Source organism: Gasterosteus aculeatus, chromosome 4, assembly GCF_964276395.1.
Source record: "Gasterosteus aculeatus chromosome 4, fGasAcu3.hap1.1, whole genome shotgun sequence".
NCBI lineage: Eukaryota > Metazoa > Chordata > Actinopteri > Perciformes > Gasterosteidae > Gasterosteus > Gasterosteus aculeatus.
Window position 1 is genome coordinate 6,372,513 of NC_135691.1, and position 21,680 is coordinate 6,394,192.

At 43.3% G+C, this 21,680-nt stretch overlaps 3 protein-coding genes and 1 long non-coding RNA gene across 4 annotated transcripts; 1 reads left to right on the forward strand and 3 right to left on the reverse strand.

Annotated features, from left to right (window-relative positions):
* Positions 1-20: 20 nt before the first annotated feature.
* cenpi (centromere protein I) lies at positions 21-12,607 on the reverse strand. Its single transcript, XM_040174457.2, has 20 exons — positions 12,193-12,607; positions 10,887-11,024; positions 10,295-10,413; positions 8,866-8,973; positions 8,585-8,633; positions 8,403-8,449; positions 8,087-8,176; positions 7,860-7,988; positions 7,506-7,649; positions 6,203-6,323; positions 5,872-5,966; positions 5,623-5,740; positions 5,356-5,420; positions 4,734-4,843; positions 3,745-3,880; positions 2,974-3,098; positions 2,505-2,553; positions 1,796-2,014; positions 857-898; positions 21-684 (listed from the first exon to the last, which is right to left on the reverse strand). Exons 1-20 carry the CDS (start codon positions 12,362-12,364, stop codon positions 547-549), a joined length of 2,214 nt encoding a protein of 737 aa, XP_040030391.2. The 5' UTR covers positions 12,365-12,607; the 3' UTR covers positions 21-546.
* A 684-nt stretch (positions 12,608-13,291) lies between these two features.
* tmem35 (transmembrane protein 35) lies at positions 13,292-15,988 on the reverse strand. The gene is made up of 2 exons (XM_040174458.2): positions 15,581-15,988; positions 13,292-14,698 (listed from the first exon to the last, which is right to left on the reverse strand). The coding sequence occupies exons 1-2, from the start codon at positions 15,698-15,700 to the stop codon at positions 14,333-14,335; spliced, it is 486 nt and encodes a 161-aa protein (XP_040030392.1). The 5' UTR covers positions 15,701-15,988; the 3' UTR covers positions 13,292-14,332.
* On the forward strand, positions 15,837-20,132 carry LOC144406122 (uncharacterized). The gene is made up of 3 exons (XR_013467310.1): positions 15,837-15,964; positions 18,070-18,179; positions 18,608-20,132. It is a non-coding gene; the product is annotated as an uncharacterized LOC144406122 (long non-coding RNA).
* Positions 16,570-20,360, reverse strand: arl13a (ADP-ribosylation factor-like 13A). Its single transcript, XM_040174737.2, has 10 exons — positions 20,123-20,360; positions 19,192-19,308; positions 18,909-18,979; positions 18,567-18,819; positions 18,341-18,446; positions 18,028-18,233; positions 17,794-17,902; positions 17,339-17,639; positions 17,138-17,254; positions 16,570-17,041 (listed from the first exon to the last, which is right to left on the reverse strand). The coding sequence occupies exons 1-10, from the start codon at positions 20,140-20,142 to the stop codon at positions 16,986-16,988; spliced, it is 1,356 nt and encodes a 451-aa protein (XP_040030671.2). The 5' UTR covers positions 20,143-20,360; the 3' UTR covers positions 16,570-16,985.
* Between the last annotated feature and the right edge of the window lie 1,320 nt (positions 20,361-21,680).

The following is a 21,680-nucleotide window of genomic DNA, read 5'->3' on the forward strand; positions in this document are numbered from 1 at the left end:
GCAACTGACTGAAGAATACATTGCAGACTGGGAAATTTATTTTCAACAAGGTGGGAGTCAGGTTTTGGTGGCAAGTTGGACAAGATTACAACACAAAGACCGTTACATGTGGAAGCAGTTTCCAGGTCATTTCTGTTAAACAAAATTAATGATTTTATAGCAAAGTAAATAGAAAACTGCTGAAAAGGAAACGTTAAAAATGTCCTTTCTGTTTCAGTCTTTAATATGTTGTCAACTCGTAAGTCCATTCTGTGTTGTAAGCACGTTCCCAATGATCCGGTGACTTAAACCTACTGCGGCTGGTCCTGACAGATGGCTGCCAGGGCGCAACGTTCTATCGTCCTTGAACGGTAGTACAGTAGTACAAGTAGAGTAAAAAAAAAAATTAAAAAAAACACACACACAAAAAACAGATACACGTATGTACATAAAAATACACTAAAATCACTTGGAGAAAAATGATATATGTACAAGTTTTTTGTTTTTAAAAAGGGGTAAGATCCAAGCGGTGGTTTTCTTCCTCACGGAGTCGAGCATCTACCTCTGCTATGTGGCCCCGCTGTCGCCCGGCCCCTCGTCCGCCGGCAGCTGCTGCCGCCCGATGTTGCTCTGGACAAACTGCTTAAGGCCGTCATAACCCTGACTGACCAAAAACTCCAAGTACCAGCTCCACGGCTTGGAATCCTGAAACACACACACACAGAAGTCAGAAACACGCTCAATCACATTCAAGACATCAGAAGATTTCTATGATCAAAGCGATCGCCCTTGATCTCTGAAATGTGACGGATGCACATCAAACTGTGAAGGACTATTAATGTATGAAGAAGAGAAAAAAAAAGCAGTGCCCTCGTACCTTTATGGAATTGAGGTCCATGTCCTTTCTCCCAGGCCAACACTGATAAAGAGAAAATATTAATATTCAATGTCAGTCCATCCCGCGTAATCTCATAAGATCGCTGCTGGATGATGCAGCCGGGCTGAACCAAAAAAAAAGGGCGTGTGTATTATTAAGCATGACGAAAAGCACATCTCCTGCTGCACACATTAATAATACAATGTCCTTCTGTATTAATGTATGTTCCATGAAATATATATTTTTACCACATCTGTCTCCTTGTCTTGCCTGCAAGTCCATTAAACAAAATGTACAGATTGGCTGTGGCCGATTCATCAAGAGCTACATAGTGTACAGTGGTTGTAATGTAATGTACAATGGAGCTCAGACGGGACAGTGGACCGACTCGCTACGATGTCGCCCACTGGTTTGAGGTATATCGTTTGGAAGCCGGCACCATTTTGTTTTCATTCTGCTGAGAAACCAAACGCTGATGAGACATTTTTTAGGCAACCAACTAGGTTGTAGAATGAACTTCGTTGAACTGAAAAATCCCTGTGACAGGATTTACGTTGCAAAGACAAAAACACAGACCTGTCAGTCACAAGATAACCACGCCCTCAAGTACACCCTGCTTTGTAGTTAAATTTACACTAAATGGGACCATCATTTAATAGATGAACATCATGCTGTGTTAAAGAATACTTGTGCTAGCATCTGAGATCATGGAGTCGTGTTTACCATGATTACTGAAGCAGAGTCATATTCTCACAGATTCTACACAATCAGATTATTTTTGCAGCCAGGAGTCACCTGACGTCCTCCTGGTTAAAGAGCCCTTCGCCCTTCAGTTACACTTTACAGACCCAGCGGAAACTCCCCTTTGTACATTTTTCCCGGTCTGCAGCGGGAAGTGATCCAACTCAAACGTCTTGAGAAGACGACCTAAACACTCACCCTGTGGTGGAAGTCGACCGCGTAGCTCATGAAGGCGGGGTGGTGGACGAGGTCGAAGCTCGCCCAGTATTGTGGCACTTTGCTCTTGAGCAGCAGGTCCTCCCCCAGGCTGAGGCCCATGTCCAGCTGAAACATTTTGGAGTTCCACAGGCAGTTGACCATGACGATGATGTAATGGTTGAACTCCCGAACCATCTGACGGCTGATGTGAAAGGCCTGCTGAAAAACACGAAAGAGAAAGCGGAAGGGTAAAGTATCTGACATCTGTTGTGCGGATTCATTTGCATGCCATTAACAAAGTCCATTTTCTTTAATAAAAGGTGCCCCTGACATTTCCGGGGGGAGCACGCTGGGTGGCCCGACGTCCACTTATTAATTCACGGCACGCAGTGGCCGATTTTTTTAAATCAAAAACCTCTCAAGTCCTCAGCTGAGAGCATATTAAAGGTTCGCAGTTTAAGACAAATGCATGTGAATTCCTCGAGAGCGACACCACAAGATGGAATATCTATTAAAGCTATCAGAGGGAGGGAAAACAAACAGGAATTCACTTCGGGATGTGTGCACCAGCTAAATGCCTCAAATGGAAAAAAAGGTTAAATTAGCTTTTCAAATCACAGAAAATGATTTACCTCGCATTACCTGTCAAGTACTCGCTTTACAATATTACTGTAATGCAAATATCAGGGATATTTATTGTTTGTGTTACCTTTGTGAGTTCCTCCTGACTCTTGGCTGATGTGAAGTTCACCTTGTACCTGAGCAAAAAAAAAAAAAAACAGTGAACCCAGTTATCATTAATTACTGCCAAAAGAGATTTCTTTTCCCGTTGCCCGCCAAGAAATATAATACAATTACATTCCAATTTTCTTTTGTCATGACATTTTTAGGCTCGAATTTGGCCAAATTACTTGGAAGCCCTGGGCTGTTGTCAATCAGCTGACACTAAGGATTTGTGTTATTAAAGCTTGCCCTCAAGTTAAAAAAGAACTCTTGGAATTCAAGAGAAAACAAAGAAAAGTGCTTTAATACGTTGCCTCAGACTCTCATTCACAGAAGTCATGCATATGTGCAACTTAACCTGTGGATTCCCGTTCTATTCCATCCTTAAACGTGCATTGACGTGTGACACTACATGCATCGCAGCATTGTCGAAGCAGGAAGTGAAGAGTCCCCACCTGTGCATGATGTACGCCAGTCTGTCCACGCTAACCGGGTCGGTGGCGAACAGGGCCGGATAGAAGACTCCGGGCGGAGGCATCACCACGAGGGGGAGCCCATACTTCATAAACATGTCACACACCTGGGGGAGGAGAAGAGTACGGAATAAACGCCCACCGGTGGTAAGGGCAGAGACGTAAACATTCAGAGCGTCCCACTGGGGGAAGACTGAGCTGCTACAAAGCTTTCTCGGGCATCCAATCGTCATAATGATTAGAATAAAGTTGCCAGTCAATTCATCTCATTGCACACGTTCAGAAAGCTCTCTGAAACGGAAAGCAAGCCAAACCTCCTTTCATCATTTCTGATTTAGATGGAGTATAATTACAGGTTCTTTCTTGGATTTCAATTATTAATCCAATCTGCCTCTTTTTTCATCTCATGAGTGAATGTTTTGTACAAAATGTGCTGCTGTTGACGGAGTCGTGGTTAAAGGTCTCCTTTTAATAATATTTAGTTTATGTGCGCAAGACGTTTTACCGTCACACTTTAAGTTACATGTAGGACCATAGCGGGCTTCCAGACTAGAAGCAATGTCACAAACGATCACCATGATGTTCTCATATTGAACTCGGCCATCCGTGAACAGATGAATGCGAAAACAGGCGGGCGGGTACGTTATTCTGCACAGTGAAGCTCAGACATCCAAGTAAAAGGAACTATAGGCAGAGAGGGTCTGTGTACAGCAACAGTAATGCAGATTCCATCAAAGGGGTTTGCTCATTTACGGTCTCATAGAAGTCCAGGACGAAGCTGAGGAGGAGAGAGTGGCAGCCTTCGAGCTGGAGACCCAGAGAGGCCAGCCGACCCACAAAGTCAACCAGCTCCATCACAGAGTCCTTGAAGCCCGACAGAGTCATGTTTCTGGGAGAGAGGGCAGAGCAGAGTCACGACCATGCGGCGCCCCCCCACCCGGAGCGACACTCCAGCAGTGCAATCAGAAATCAGCAGCATGACACTTCATTACAATACAAAATGGCAAAGTGAATTAAGAGTGATATTGGGAAAGATTACTCAAATACACAATCAATGTTACTGGGGATTAATCCCAGAGTTGTATTGGGCGAAATGCCAGAGGTGAGTGTGAGAATGGTTAGTAAAAAAAGGATCCCTCCCCTTTGGATCACTTGTTGTGGGATTAGACACAGGAGAGCTCAATATTGATGACGCCCAGGTAATTAAAACATAACTAATACGTGCTCCACCCCTTACATTTGGATGCTGGAAAATCCTTTAGCTGGAGATTAGTAGTGTTTTTGTCTGAAAACTAATTTCAATTAAAGGATTTGATGGATAAATGTGTTCATAACGAAATGGAAAAGGGTGTTAATAGACACTTTTGCCTAGGTTGCTTTGTTTAGTGGGTGGTAGATGGCAGGAATTAAAGTTAAAGCATGACTGTTTAGACCAGTATAAAAGGGTTTGATTTTATCAGAGTAAACAATGTCAAAAATATGTCCAAATTAGAACATTGCGCAAATGAATAGCCTGGCTAATTCAACTGGCACGGAGGCAGTGATTCTTTTTCATTACACTAACCCACAGTAAATAACTGCGGCAACACTTTTATTACATCTGGGAGAAATGAGAAGTTCTTGGCTTGAAAGCAAAAGCTCATCTGGCTATGGCCCCTAGGCAGTCGAGTAAATTCACAAAGTGTTTTTAGGGTTCATGCGGAGGGCATAAACAAGTAGCGGCAAGTAGATGCCAGACTCACATGGAGGTGTGGCTGTTGAGGCTGATGTCCAAGTCGTCCTCCAGGGCGTACACCGAGTGCCAGGTCAGCCACTTCAGAAGCATATTGTTCAGACACTCCATCAGTCCGCACTGCGGGCGCATGACGAAGAGGAGCAGCGCCGAGCATTAAGGGACGCTTATTGAAACGCTGCATCAAATGGACATTGGGCGCCGGGGATAAATTATTTTTAAAAAGACCGTAGAGGAGTTTATGGCCTGTGGCGTGAGGGGCGGGCGCCAAGTCTCTCATACGGACACACAGACGCTGGTTTGAGAGGCGATGCCGTAGCAATCCCTAATCAAGATTGTTATTTCTTATACAGTACATATGAAGAAATAAAGCTCTTCTGTTCTGAATTCGTTTTCGTCTCTTGAGAAAATAAAAAAGAACTGATTAGAATTGTGATGTGTGAGTATTACAGTTAAAATACCCATCTCTGCTGAGCACAGGGTAGTTAGACCACAAAACAAACACAATGAGTGCTTTAATAAAAGGAAAAAAACACCACCGCATCGTTCCCATTAAATTATAGCAGAAGGTTTAGTTATTCAAGCCCGCAGCTGGAGATTATTTTCCTTGTGCCTCGGGGAGGTAAACTCACCTTGAAAAACAGGGAGGATGTGAAGAAGAGCTGCATGAGAGGCTCAAACAGAAGTTGTCGGATTTCTGAAGAGAAGGAGGAGGCAGGAGGTCAGAGTTTTTACCAGCTATCTAGTTGAGTTCAATTCCTAGTGTGTGATACAGTAAGGCAGGTCTCGCTAAAACTAAAAAAGTGGAGAGCGAGGCCGGGTTGTGTCTGTCTGCTCGAAAGAATCGCACATAAAGACGAGGGGGGGGGGGATGGGGACAAAAACCAAAGAAAACTCACGGGCGCTGGGGACAACGGGGATGTTGCTCAGCAGGCCAAGAATCTGTGGACGGAGGAGGGAACCGTCCCACACGTTGAGGAATTTGTAGAGAAAAGCCTCTGAACAGGAAAAGCCCTCCTGGGGGAGAAAAGTGACACGTTTTAAAAAGCCGACTGTGGTTGAGCATGAGGGTGCAGGATAATGAATACATTGGGGGGTGAAGGACCGATGTGAGGTACAGCGGTCAGGGTCTGGAATGTGGGGCTCACCTGGAGAAAGTGCTGCGTGGACAGCAACCTGTCCAAAAACGGCAGCGCCTCTTGTGAATTCTGGGAGGCTCCTCTATCGCCACAGAACAGGAATTCTTGTAAAATAGCACAAAAGCGTGTTTGGTGAGTGATGGAAGTCAAAAGCGTCTTCACACCGTGACTTCCTCTATAGTTGCTTTTAAACTGCTCTCTGAAAGAACCCTTTTTAAATGCAGACTACCTCATTTATATTTGGGTTCGAGTTACTTTGGATGAATCTTCCTGACATACGCTGTGACAACAGTTTGGCAGTGCCACGCCCCATCCCCCCCCCCCCCCCCCCCCCCCTTACCTTCGTGGAGTGCGTAGCCTAGCCAGAAGTTGAGGCGTAGGAGGGCAGACTCATCCTGTACACAGTCCAGGTACTGCAGTGCCAGACTGGAGCCCAGCAGAGAGCCCATCTGAGCGGGCAGCTGGTGGAGGTAAAAGGAAGAAATAGGACACACATGCAATTAAGTATGATCGACAGGACAATTTTTTTTTTTAATCAAACAAACATAAATCCAAAGGAGCACGGAAGAAGAACTAAAGTCCTATTTGCAAACTTTACATGAATCAGTTCTACTTGCTACAGAATAGGAATAAACCGATGCTCATAGCCTTGTTTTCTTTGAGTGGGCCACCAATCCGCTACTGAGCTAATTCTTCAGTATCCAGTGATCCCTACAATAGCAGCACTGGCACATTTCTGTCAACAAGCTGGATAGATGATACATACAGATGATATGGTCATATGTATTACCAGCTCCCTCCGAATATGGGGACTTCATCAATATGATAAATAAATAAGAATATTGAGAAGACAAACTGCATGGAAACAGATCAGCGCTCCAATAACGATGTGGCAACTGTATCATTAAACCCGAGTGTAAGCAATGAGGGAGGTAATCAATGAGCCTTTGTCAATGCCTTACTGAATAGTTGTATGAGTGAGATGGACTGTAATTATTAGTCATGCCTCAGATTCGGAATGAGTAGAGCTTATTCTTTTTACAATAAACACAATTGATGCTATCACAGTCTAGATGCCTCGCATTGGCTTTGCAGGCAGCGAAAGAGGAGAATTTATGTAGCATGACACATAAAAGGTCGGTGAGCCATTAAAAATGACTTGTATTAGTTTATGAGGTCACTGAATCTGCAGGGCAAATAGATACTTGTGGAGAGGCGTCTTTAAATGACCGTTTATTATGAAATTTTGTTCAATACATTGCTGAGATTTATCCTAGCTCATGACTATTGCTTTTAATTACTCATACAGGACAGATAAACCACTATATCTGTAAAGAGATGGATATACTACTGTAGTGTACAGACTACATTTCAAACAGTGGCACAGCACCACCCTGTGGCTGTTAGGGTGCATTGCATTGGGGATGGACAGTGGTTACTAATCCAAATGGCGTGAAGGAAACTGGCAAAAACTGCTGCTTAAACAGTTAATTAACTACTGGGTTTATATTAAATTATTTCCCAGTTCAGGAGTGTTGGGACTGAGAGGTTAACTGTGGGAATCGAGGTGGCCTATAGCAGAGGTTGTGAAAGACTGAAAGGGAGCAAATAAAGGGGCAGAAGCGGCAACCAAGAGAAATTACCTCGATGCGGTGCATATTTTCCAGCAGCTGAGCAAAGGAGTGGAGCTGCACCAGGGGCACCACCTTTCCACAGGAGGACGGCTCAGTCTGAGCCTCTTTACTGACTACAGAAGTCATCACCGGCAATTCCAGATGGCAGCGTTTCTGAGAGAGAAAGAATGTGATTAACAGAAAGCCAACAAATGGATTTTGTCGTTTTCCTTTCCTTAAATCAATTAAAAGGCATCCAGACCTACACATTTTGCAGAGGTGGGGCTGATGAAACGCTGAAATGGCATTGGCAACTGTAGCGCATTGGGAGTAATTGCAAGCGCAGTAAATAGTGTTTCTGACCCTTTAAATACATCCCCATACCCTTTTCCTGGGGTTGGTCTTTATTGTTGTGGAGGCCGGGCTGATGCCGGCGGCGACATGGGGACCGGCCCCCTTCTGGACGGCAATCAGCGCTGATTTCCAGGGCATGTTGTGGTTTCTAAAGCCACTCTGTGAGAAAACAGAAAAACACACAATCCCGCTGGTCCTTTAGCGGTGATGGTCGTTGATCATTACATTTCAGTGCAACGAGCACCAACTGCACAAACCTTAATCCGAGATGGAATGGAAAGCATCACCATTTCAGGACAAAACACTTTGTAAAGTGAAAGTAGGCTCAAGAGGAATGGTTGCCTGCCCTGAGGAAACAAGATCAACATGCTGCATGAGACCACTTTGTGAATGAGGTTTCCAAATAATGCAGAAGACAACATAAACAATGATATGAATCATTTATGGGAATAATGCACAATGTACAATGAACCCATTCTGTGAATTCTCATTGAATAGATTTTCATTCTGAATAAGAATAATGTGGCAGCTATGATGAATGGATCTAGAGGGTGTTGCATCAGCAGGTTTTACCAGTCTAGACTGTAGCTCCAGTAGCTTCCTGACTCTGAAGACACGCACTACAACGAGAGAAGAAAAAGAAGCAGTTAAGAATACTCACGGGGTTTATATGAATACCGAAAAGAAGAAATCATTGAGTAAATGAGATCAAATAGCATTGCAGTCGTTTTTTGAGGGGAAATTGTTAGACTCACCACTTTCCTTTCTGGTCAAAAGGTACAGCAGATGGCAGATGAAAGGACACTGAAAATAAATGTGACAGCAAAATGATATCCTCACATCCCAGCAGTGCTTTGTCATTTCAAAGATGTTTAAAAAAAAAAAAAAAAAAGCCCAAAAAGACAAAGAATTCACACATGTCATTTAAATGACACAGAAGCAGATCAGGAACCCATCGTTCGTGGTTCACAGAATGGGTAAATGAATACAACACAAATTTGATTTGATGCCATTTTAACAACGTCTGCTCACATACCAGATTTTCCTCTGTGACGAAGTTGAAGATGAAGCCATAGACAGCTCGAAGTTGGTCCTTTGCATCGATCATGTCAAACACGGTCAACACCCATTTTATGAAAAGAATCTGAAAATTGCATATGCAAATTATCACAAAAATCAATTAACTAATACTAAAACTGATACTTGACACATACAGAATCCAAACGTAGTCATCTCAAATATTGTTAAATTGTGTGCAAAATCAGCAACACTCAAAAGCTCTTTTGTAGTTGTTAAATACAACATGGGGAGCAACAGTTGAATATAATACATTTACTATGCAATAGGGGTGTAACGATTCATTCACTGAATCAATTAATCGATTAATATTCCTGCGATCCAACTGAATCGATCTGTGCTCCGCAAATCGGCATTCCGGACGACATATATCGATTACAAATTGATTGAAATGGTACATAATCGAAACATGTATTGATACTTGGAAACTGCACATTGGATTTAAGTACAAAAACGGTATGGATGTGTGTTTGTTTGTTTGTTTGTTTTTAGCACTTTAGACACGTTAAACGTTACTCGATTCAGTCTGCCTGTCTGTGACGTCATCAGTACGCAGCGGCAGCCGCGCGAAACTCGGAACAACAACAAAACACAGCGTGGAGGAGACGACTGCGAACATTAATTACAACCCAACTTATCGATCCAGCGTGTGGAAACATTTTGGCTTTTGCAAACACGGAGGTGTTCTAAATAAGTCGGTCGCTGTTTGTAGAATATGTAGAAGCCAAATAAAAAACACACGGAAACACGACGAATCTTTCCGGCCATCTACTAAGACGCCGATTAAACAACGCCGACAGTCAGGCACCTCTAGCAGCGTCTGCAGCAGCAGCAGCAGGTAACTCCAGCTCTGCAGACACCTCAGGCCTCGCCAGCACCAAACTCAACATCACAGTAACAATTGCCAAGTTTATCTGTAAAGACATGCGACCCTACAGTGTGGTTGAAAATCCGGGGTTCTGTGAATTGATCCAAACATTGTGTAATTATTGTGTAATGTTTACATTGAAAATGTTTGCACTTGATTCAAATAAAAGGTTAATACATTTGCCATTAATTGTTGTTTGCTTGGTTTATAATATCCATAATTAATTTAAACCGGATTTCCTTACAAGAAACAACAGGGATCTCGGAAACTTTGCCTGCACTGTCCAGTAAAGTTACTGAATCGATTTCAAGTCACTGAATCGAATCGTTCTAAATTAACCCAGATCGTCCATGAATCGAATCGGCAACCATGAATCGCGATTCGAATCGAAGTTCAAATGAATCGTTACACCCCTACCATGCAAACATAAATTAGAATAATGCAAATTATTGTTGGAGGGTGGTAGCCCACCTATTCCAACATATTATGAAGAATTTGGACAAACCATGTTTGCACTTACTTGTGTGCTGACGGGTATCTTTCCTACACTCAGCCAGACCACCGCTCGAACAACAGCCTCCTGCGGCACCAGCGTCGCTGGAATCAGACACTTCAGCACCCGGGCGCACAACGAAGTCCCTACACAGTTAAAAGCAAGCAATTGTTGAGGTTGACGGTAAAAAAAAAAAAAAAGAATGGTAGCTTATCGGAGTCCTTAATATGCACTTTCTACTGCATGGGTGTTTGTATTTTGTAATTGTAAGAAGCAATAGTTGGCTCTGGGTTTTTCATCAATCAAACTGCACTAAACACATCACGTTTGGACCTCACAGCAGCTCAGTGGTTAACACCGCCGCCTCTGTGTGGAGTTTGTTCCATGTTTGCAAGGGATTATCTAGGTTCTCTTGGTTTCTATCCACAGTTAAAAGAAAAGGCAGAAATGATGGCTTTAAATTCAGCGTGTGAATAATAATAAAACCGGTTGAAGGGCTCTGTCCAAGGTCTGCACTTGTTGTGTGATGGGAAAGACTTCTTCCACTATGACCCTCTACAGATTAGGTACCAGAGAGGCAGGACGACATTGTACCCTGTTCACCAAGTCACTTTCTTACCCATACGGAGGCTCATGGCAAATTCCAGCATAATGGAGATGGCCTCCGGGGACAGTCCTTTACTGTAGGCCAGCTTTTCCACCAGCACCATGTTCCTCTCAACCTCATCATTCCCATTCACTGGAGTACCTGCTTCCACTGTAGGAGGGAGGGATGACATCACATCACTTGCAAGCGTTTAAAATGTCAAAACGAATAACAAGGAGTAGTGTTGATGAGCTCAAGTGATTTTTTTTACTGCATGTTGGGTTACATGACAACCTAATGAGATGGCACTGGACAAACTATGTGAAAAGGTTTATTTCACAGTTAACAACAAGCGCAATAAAAAATATATTCTATATTTTACATGTATAATATTCAGAAGTTTGGTGGCTCATCCTTGAGATGAGAAAAACACAACGCATGTTTATGTCATCTAGAGACAAATCCTGGAACTTCCCTAAGAAGGAGTCCCGGTGATACATTCTTTTGTGAAGAAAAGACCTCTTAGTTATTGGGGCACATGGGAAAAAAACTAAAACGCTTACAAAGGGCTTCGCAGTGATTTTCATGTGTGGTGGATTAGGGCAAATTGTGTTTGCACCTTTTGCCTGAGTAAAATCAACAGTATTTAGACCGTAGACATGAAGCAGTATAAACACTTTGATTTGTTGGGAATATAGTCATTGAAATGGTGCAGAAACAATAATCACATTCACAACCAAATGTAGGCTTTTGTTCCACCAACATTGAGTGAAATCAGTCAACATGGATGAGTTGCCTCAATGTTTTCAGTAGGTGTGTTTAGTGATGTACAGACAGGTGTCTACACTACTGATCACATAAACGACTAGCAGGATAGCTGAACACCCTACAGGTCACACAATACAAGGGATCTCCTTAAACCTCATTTGGATAAAAACAAAAAAAGTCTTTGTTTGATGAGTCACTTGCTGCAGTCTATTTTAGGGATATTAACATGTGCCGGGGCAACCGATGACGTCACACGGGTCGCTCCTCCAATGTTCCGATGATGACGATGTTGTAGTCTCTGTTTTAACATCATTTCACGTCGCAGACTTGCGCGGTGGCTAGCTGCGTTTGTGATCGCGTAATACGTGAGATCTAATAACGGAGTACCGTCAACTTAGCAACGTTAGCTGTCACCAAAGCTACTGTACAACATGCAGGAAGAAAGAATCACATGTTTGGATTAACGTTCTGCTGGCCGATTAGCGTTACACGGTGGACGGCTACGTGGGGTAGGGTAACCGTGGGTCAGGGTAACCGTGGGTCAGGGTAACCGTTAAACTCCCGTCGTTACCGTCAGAGAAGTACTTCAGGGCCAGAACAAACGGGTCCTCCGCCTTCTTCTTCTTCCTCTCCTTCTCTGCGACCCTCAGACTTCTGTTGCTGCTCCGGCTGGACACAGACAGGTCGCTCGCGGATGAAAGGTCTAAATCCGGTGGCCCCGTCAAGCTTAGCGTTGCTGCCATTTCTACATTGCTAACAGCTTGTAAATACTGCGCCCCACTCGCTCTTCAGCCATTCAAACAAAACTCAAATCCTCCGCGCGACCGTTTGTTCTGCGCTTGCGCAGTGTTGTCTTTCGCGCCGCGCTGCTTTATGGAAGTTGTAGTCCGTACGCCATTAACCGCCAAAGCGGAACTACAATAGCAAAGTCGTGGAGCTGCTCTTATCGAGCCATTGTCTTGTCTCATCTGGTGACGTCAATCATCGAATGACGTGTAAAACCAGTGAATATGCTCCAACACAAGCGATTTTAGTGTAACTTTACAGTGGTGTAAAAATCGCAAATAAAATTCTACTAATCCTTCATTTTACTTGACTGCAAGTAATAAATATATCTTCTTTATATTTTTTACGTTATAATTATAATTTTTATCGAGCTGTTCTACAAAGACCCCAAGACTCCCCCAAACTGTAAACTTCAACTGTCCCTTAGTCTAGTTTCAATGCTTCTCTGTAGTTAGATTTATAGGAGTTATGCTGTGTTGAACAAAGAACATTTTATTCCACTCCCTAGATCCTTCGTTCAGATTCTTCAGTCATTGAAAGTTCATCAAAGGGTATATTCCCAAAGTAAAATGATTTAATTCTTCCTCAATGATACCTCCTCTTCAAAGCTACATTGATTTCCTACTAAATAAAAAATGTGGTTTATATTACCTGGCAGCATTTTAAAAGTCTTTAAGCTCTCGGTTAAGCACATATTGCTTTCCGGTTGAAAATGCATCAACCTGTAATAGACAATAAAATAAGCCTATCCCTTACAGCGGCGCATACCATGGATGATAAAACATGAAATGTCTATGTATATATATATCTGATGGAATGCGCTTGACATAAAAATAAAATTTTGTGGCCCGTTGTTGCAAGAGAGATAATCAAACAAGCTCATGTCGGTTTCACCTCCAATTCTTTATTTTAAGTATTTTGTTTACAGAAATGTTGTGAATCTTCAAACTAACTGACATTTTCAATTTAGAAATCATCCCATAAGGGAATCAGTGATAGGAATACTTATCTTCAGAGAGAACTAAATCCAAAGTGATCAGCAGAACCATTGATACATTTAAGACTTCCGCTGCGAATTACAAAAAAGGTAGAATTTTTAACAGGAAAAAAAAAAAACACTTCTTGAATCGGTTGACAACGTAGCAGCTGTCATCCGGGGGAGCAACTGCTGTACTTTCCAGTTAAACAAGGAGAGGAGAAAGAGGGATGCAGCTCAGTTTACTGCAGGAGAAAGGATTTCATGCGCACCGCTACCAAAATGTACGCCTGCTGGAACGAAAAGAAAGAAAACGTTCTTCGTTCTAAAATGGTCTTCTGGTAACACTGCACACAAATAAGACGCGGATATGTAACGCTAGTGGATGTATAATTTGTACAAAATTGTTTCAAAAGTGTTCATTTTCAATCATTCTCTTGACCAAATGGAACATGCACAATTTATTGAATTTCACAAATCCAGAGTCTCTCCTACTTACAGTATAAAAACAAATTAGAAAAAAAAAAGCTAGAAAGATTCTTTGGAGACAAACAGCATCCCCCAAATCAACTCATAAATTATATTCTTACTTAAAAAAAACTAAAACACATTTAACATAGCCTGAAATAGAATAAATAGGGAAAATGGATTTATGAGCCGCGCTCACGAGAGTTTCCTCGGGTGTGATGGTCCACGGTTATGGAGAGGATGTATGGATCGGGAGTTCTCCATTTCACAGCGAGAGAGAGCAGGTGAGAGTAATCAGTCAGCGAGCTGGATGGGACAGGAAATATATATGTGTGTGTGCGTGCGTGTGTGTGTGTGTGTGGAGGGGAGGTTGAGCTTTTTACTGGAAGTGACTGATTCCTTCAAAATCTGATTTACCACAATCCGTAGGGGCGCGCCAGCTTCCCCTCGTTGCGGCACCGGACCCGAGCAGGAGAGGGCCTTAAGACTGCTTGACCTTGTTCTTTTCCTGGTCATTAACGTGTTGCTCTTCTCTGCTGTCCTCCCTCTCCGGCCGCTCATCGCTCTGCCGGGCGATGAGCAGTCGGCAGGTGAGCAGGATGCCGAAGACCAGAGCGTGGGCGTAGCGTTTCAGGGGGTCTCCGACGAGCTGGTGGAAGAACAGCACGGCGAGCATGACCAGCAGCAGCAGGAAGTTGGCCACGTCTTTGGGCCTGCCCGGCACCAGGGTGAGCACCACGCCGCAGCCCACCTCCAGAGAGCCGATGATCTTGCGAAGCAGGACTGAGCTGACGCCAATCTTCTTCAGGCCCGGCAAAGCCTTGGCGTAGCTCTTGTATGCCCTTTTCTGGAAGGAGAAGGGAGAGAGAGAAAAAACGACATAGATCTATTTAAATAACTTTCACATTTAGCTAAGGTCACACAAACTCTCATGGGTCGTTCTTGTAGTCCATTTAAGCGCCATGATGTTGAGTCACACAACTGTAATGGTTCCATTTCATCACACTGGTTGCATATTCCGATTGCTTCCTGTGTCAAAGTGTCCTATTTACGCACACACCTGTCCTAAGAAAACATCGCGCATATTGATTGCTAGTGAGCTTTATCATCATCATCATCATCTTGCACACTCCAACATCAGCACCGGCAGGTGCATCTCGGAGAAACTGCTGGGACGCGCCGCCATTGCTCTTTAAATTAAACGAGAAGCTTCTCGAGCGTCGACCCACTCAAAAACATAACAAAAAAAAGAAAAAAGGTTGCTTCAACTTTTAAACGAGATCATTTATCCTGCAGCTTGGCATCCTTCATTGATGACAACGGTGCATTCGCGGCGTTTACACGGGGGGGGGGGGGGGGGGGGGGGGAGACAACTATTCTTACCGATCCGTCGTTGTTCCCCGCGTTGCTACGTAAAGCCGCGATGGCGTATCGTGAAACACAACGTTACATGCTTAGCACATGTGCGATCTGTGTCAGTACGGGAAATAATGTATAATATATTCACGATCACCGCTGGAAAACGAAAAAACGCTTCGGAGAGGCACACGATGAGAGGAAGTCGTGATCGAAAGCGTTGTTTTCCTTCCCCCGATCTTTGGCTATTTAGGTCAGCGTCACATTATTCGAGCCTGAGAGCCTTTTTTTATTTTTTTATTTCTCGCGTCTGCCGCCGTCCCAGAACAATGGCCCCCGCGGCCCCCCCCCGACGCGACGTTCCGTTACTCACCATCTCGCTGTACGCGTCTTTGCTTAGTCTCGGGGTGAGCTTGATGGTCCCCATGAACACGAAGAATAAGCCCAGGGCGAACGAAAGGGCCACGATGGTAACTGTCCTTGGCGAGGCCATCTTTCGCACACGGTGCGTGCAGCGAGCGCGTCCCACTCAAAGTGAACGCGGCGTTGAGCGGCTTCCCGGTGAAGATGCACCAGGGGGGGAGGGGCTTACGGGGAGGAGGAGGAGGGGAAGAGGGGAGGGGGGGGGGGGGGGGTCCAAGATGGCGTCGCCCGGGTCCCCCTATAGGAGCCTGACGGGAGGGGGGGGTCGTCCACGGGTCGAAAAACACAGCGTGAAACGCCGCTAAAACTTCATGGTGATGGCGGGCCGGTGACGGTAAGAATATTCTCGTGGTTTCCCGCAGTTTCCCGTTTATGAAAGCTAATTAAATCCAACCAGCGAATCCCCACTTGGCATGGGCACTATTTCATTTTATATATTTATTTATTCTACAAAGAGCTTCTTAGTTCAAAAGGAAATGCATTTAGGCTGCTTGTTGTGTAAGAAGAAGGAGGTTTTAAGAAATAGGCACAACTAAAATAAGCATGAAGGCCAGAAATCAATGCTCTCACCCAGGTGGTTTTTGTGCTCTTTAATAACAAGAAGGTAAATGTCAAATTATTACTCCGTGAATGACAGTATAATCAGTAGCAGCGGTTGCTGGGGAGAGTTTTAGAAAACCTTTTACAGACAACCATTTTCTCCACCATCATGTATAATTTAAATCGTATTGTAGAGATTTTATAGGTCTACATTTTTAAGGAAAAAATAAGGTTACAAATCCACCAGTGAGCAGTGGTACTGAACCCCTTTGCCACGATGCGTGCAGTGAATAATGATAAACATTTTCTTACTTAACTTGTAGGATACAAAGGTCTACTTAATTTGCTGTCTGATAATACAGCTGAAATAAATTTAAAAAACACAATCGATATGTCAGGAAAATTGTGGCAAAACGTTTATTGTTTTTTATCAACAATATCCCTTACTCTAGCAAGTGCTACGTTAATATCTGGAAAGTGTTTAAAAAAAACATGCAGTCAAAATAATAAACTGTATAGATTCAAAACAATAAAAACATTTTGGCGTTGTACACAATTTCGTTTACTTCTAAAAATGTATAAATTGGTATTTGTATCATTTAAAATTTTATGTTATTCATACATTTTATACAGACCTGCCCGTCATTACACATTGGATTTTGCAGTTTCCCTCCAAAGGTTCAGTGATCCGGTCTCATGTCTAGTGAAAATAACGATGTCTCGGGATCTGCCTGTCCGTCATGAAGTGATGCATTGTGGGCTGTGGCCTACACTGCCACTACCACACCATCACACTCAGGTCGCAGGGTTCGCACTCACTGTCCCTTATCCTGACGTTCCCTCAGAGCCAGCATTGCTTTTCGGTAAAGATCTGAGGGATCATTTAAAAAAGACAAAAGCAGCGGTTACATTTATTTTCCAAAATGTCAATTTAAATGACGATGTGTGACGAGTGGACGAGGCTCACCAAATGTTGCAGACAGGTCCACAGGGCGAGCGTAAGCTTCAGACGTCTCCTCGCTGTTGATCTTGTTCTTCCTTTTAACTTTCACAACTTTTTTCTTCCTCCTCTTTTCCCCTTTGGCTGGATATAAGAGCAAATTAATATTAGATTTCTAACAGCTAAAAGAGGAAAACAAAGTATAGTCCATTAATAACGCTTTCCAACCTTTAGGCGGTTCCTTGTCATTGTCCGGTGGTTCTGGCGCGTCCAGAATCTCGTCCTTTGCTTTGGTTTTGCGTTTGTTTTTGCCTTTTTTCGGCGGGATCAGGGCGCTGCTGGCTTTCTCCCTGTGACCAGAGTTTTCATGCTCTCCTTCTTTACCGTCTCTCTCCTCCTCTTCCTCCTCCTCCTCTTCTTCTCGCTCATTTATTTCTCCCTGATTTTTTTCGCCTTCTTTTTCCTTAACTGACTTCTTCTTCTTCTTTTTCTTCTTCTTTGTGTTCAGCTTCTCTTTGAGAGTGGTGTCCTTTAAAATAGAAGATTTATAAGTTTAATTCACCATTTATTGATAATTTATCAAGGACGTCAACAATTATGACGAACAAAATGTGCAACAGTTATCATTGCTTTTGATTGCATTAGATTTGACAGGTGTTTGAGTGAGTGGATATTTTCCTGACCTTTTGCAGCATGTTTCGAATGGGTTGCAGCTTTCCTTCACCCCTTGTCTTTTTCTCATTTTCTTTTGGACGATGAGCCTGGTGAAGATTTGCCCTCATGGATTTCCTTCTGAAGTTAGAAAGCATTAAACATCAACGGTCCGATAAAGGAGATATTATTCTTTTACCTTCATGTTGACCTGTACCAAATGTACAGGTGTAGAAGAAAGCTAAGACTGTAAAAGCCTTTCCTACCGTTCTCCTTTGGTTTTCCTTTGAACTTTCTCTGTTTTCCAGGTCTTTTCCCTCTCTCTAGGTTCCAGAGGCCTTTTGCTGTCCTGCACTACGCGAGCGCACAGCTCCGGGTAATCCAGGCAAACCGCCCGCAGCAACCAGCGAAGGCCTCGGTGAGTCTTTCTGTCCGACCAGCGCCGCAGGTCCATTAAGGCAGAACAAGGCTCCTTGGGGAGAGAAGAGAACGGTTGGCCTGTCTTCAAAAGGCCTCCTTTAATTCCCACACGACCCTCACTGTCTGTTGGGTTTTGAATGCTCGAATTTGAACACTTACAATATGGCACAGGGAGCGGCTCTGGTTCACCAGCTTCTCCAGTAACAGAATCTCAATCAACTCATTTCCGAGCAAAGCGTTCATTTTGTCTTGTTTGTTGGCCAACCTGAAAGGAAAAGGTTTTCACACGGGGCCGGAGTCACTCACACTTCCCTCATCTGCCCCCCGGGTTGTTTACGTCGTACAATGCTAGTTAGTTCACACTACGCAAGTATAGTCGAATTACACCAATAGGGGTTTGCCCGCCACTCTCGGTTGCTTCAGCAGGTCAGCGAGGACCTCCTTGACCTCCTTTATCCTCTGCCTGTCGCTGGAGTCCAGCACAAAGACGATCCCGTGGGCCTCTCCATAGAGCTCCCGCCAGGCTCCTCTCGACTGCGCTGACCCCCCCACGTCCAGCAGGGTGACCTGGTAGTTCTCCACTTTCAGCTCACTTCGGACGCAGCCATGGGTGGGTCCAGCTTCGGCGCCGTGGGGGACTGGGAGTAAGAAGAAGGAAAACCGGCGTAGATCATCTGTTGGGGGTTTCTGCTTTACGCATGTTTTTTTCTTTAATCAGCTCAATTACCTCTTGACATTCCTCTGATTGAGGAAGTTTTTCCTGCTTTGTCAAGACCAACCACCAGAATGGTCACTTTCCTGCAAAGGTAAGTATAGGATTTCACCACCGTACAGCTTCAATGGACAGCCGCAGATTAAAGCACTAACGCCAGACCCCATCAGGGGGCATCAATGGACCTAGTATATGCAATTCACAATGTACAAACTGTGATTCTTTCTATGGCCGTTTGAATTTCTGTCAGAATAACTGTGCATTTCACTCGTTTTTAAAGAAATATGTTATCAGCTACCTGATTGGCTCCTGTATTTTGGAGATCCAGGTGCAGCAGTTGCTCATCAGGTTGAACATGTTTACTTGAGCTGAACAAGGTGGGCACAGCGGCCACCATCTTCTCTGGAACCGGTGCCTGCAAACAGATGGTTGACTCAAGTACTACAGACACACGAATGGGGCCGGTTGAGTCAGTGGGGAGGGGGGGTCACAGCCAGGTTCAACATATATAGGATTCGAAATCTGGGTGATGCTTCAATTTCCTAATGCCTCCTTCTACCTCACGGCAGTGAGATTTATTAGCATTCTTGACTCACTTTAAATTCAAAGTTTATTTTCTCTGCGCGTTCTCGGATTAAAATAATTAATGTTTCTGTCATGTAAGGAACTAGAGTATGAGGAGTTATCTCAAGACACGCAGCGGGTGTGTCTAAACTAGAGGTGCTAAAAAAAAACAGTTCTGTGCCAAGTGCATCTGTTGAGGCTGTGTAATCTGATAAAGGCAGTTTAGAACCGCTTGACTTAATTGTATTGTTGACTAGCAGAGCAATTGCTTCTGGCTGGAGGAGAAAATTACTTCTTCAGCGTTACACTAAGTGAGGATGTTCATGACTGAACATTTTTTACCGGTATCCATTTTCATTTTGACCAAGATTCACGTGTTTTCTCGTTGGATGTTTAAAAAGAACATTAAGTGTATATTAGTGTAAACATTTTTTTTAATCATTTCAGGCATTTTGTTTATTTGACCACATACTGAAGTAATTCTGTTTTATTGTATTGGAGATGTTTATACTTGTGGTAAAACGAGGTGAATATTGGGATTAACACAAATGATTACAAACTCATCGGAGAAGGAACTACTTCATTTTACTTACTGACTAAGTCACATTCAAGAGTTGCACCCTAAATAAAGATGACTGATATAATACATTTAAGAGGATACTTACAGAAGCAAGTCTATGTCCATGCATTCGTCTGGGTGCTCGCCTCTACTAACATGTCGCTTCCTCTTGTTGCTGCGTACTAATCAGGCTCACAGTAAGCCTTTAGTCACCCCATGTAGGAGGTACAACCTGGGAAACGTTGCTTTGGTACTCCAACCAATCCCAGACCCCTCTGAGCCAATCACTAATCCCATTGGATGGCCTGGTTATTCTCGTTAGACCCAACGAAGGTGTGTGGGTCCGACCAGGAAGACAAATGTGTCTTGTGATGTCTGACGCGCGGTGACCTCCTGGAAGTGGTGGCACGCCGAGTGTTTGGACAGGTTTAGCACAACGAGTCACTGTGACATCATAACTATGGTAACAGCCAGGTGGGTTCATACTAACTGTTTAAGCTGGTTGTAACTAACAAGTAGCTGGGTGGTAAACACTGCAGTATTCTGTTCATATTTTATTACGTTGTGGTTTTATTCCATTTTATTATTTTATTATACCATTTTATTCTATTTTTTATTTGCATTTTAAATTCCTTAGTTCAAAATATTCTTTCAGTGTAAAAATGAAGATGGAAATAAACAAGATTAGAGTTCAGTTTAGTTTATTTACAATAGAAACACAATATCATACACAAATACATTGAAGTCCGACTTATAAATATAATTATCTAACTAGAAAATAATTGATTTTCAGCTACAACAGTGGTTCACTAACATTTGCAGAGAATCAACACATTACAAAATGGTTAAAGCAATTACAAAGCCACTCCAACACTTGTAACGCAGCACGAGCCACTAGATGGCCTCAGGATGCCAGGATCTATTTCCACGGCCACAGAACACTGTGCACATTGTGGTCTCTGTAAATAATAACGTCTCTGCTTAGGTCCTTGACATGCTGCGATAAATGGCTGAGGCTGGATTTCAGTCTAATCGAATCTAAACGGACATACTTCTCATTTGCAGCCTCTATTCAAAGGAACCACAACACTGATTTTTTTTAAATTTCCTAATGTTTATAGAGGGAAATCAAACAAAAATGGACAGAGTACTACAAAGCAGAGCTTCTACATTTACAATGAAATGATAGATGTTTATGACTTGGAGCAATGGTTTCATTGCCTTATCCCATGTTATTGTGCCAACGTCCAATCAGGCTCTGTCCTCTTCTGCTGACTAGACTCATCCCAGAATGACCACAGCCCTGCGTCAGCTGACACACACACACACACACACACATATAGCAAAAACAGCAGCAGCTGAGGACACCCCCCCGATCTGCCCATGTTCTCCAAATATGTTTGAAAAAAAAAACCCTGACCGCTGACATTGCAAACTGGGTTACAGCGGAACTATTTCACACCTTATACTAAAATACATTAGAAAGGAATGGATCAATATTTTGGGAAGTATGCTTCTTTGCTTTCTCGCCGTTAATTACATGACATCATGCCTATAATGGTTAATGTATTGAATTACAGTCGGGACAGTTAGATTAGCTTAACTTAGCATAAGGACTGGCAACTGAGGGAAACATCTCGTAAATGAAAAAGAAGTACCAGCAA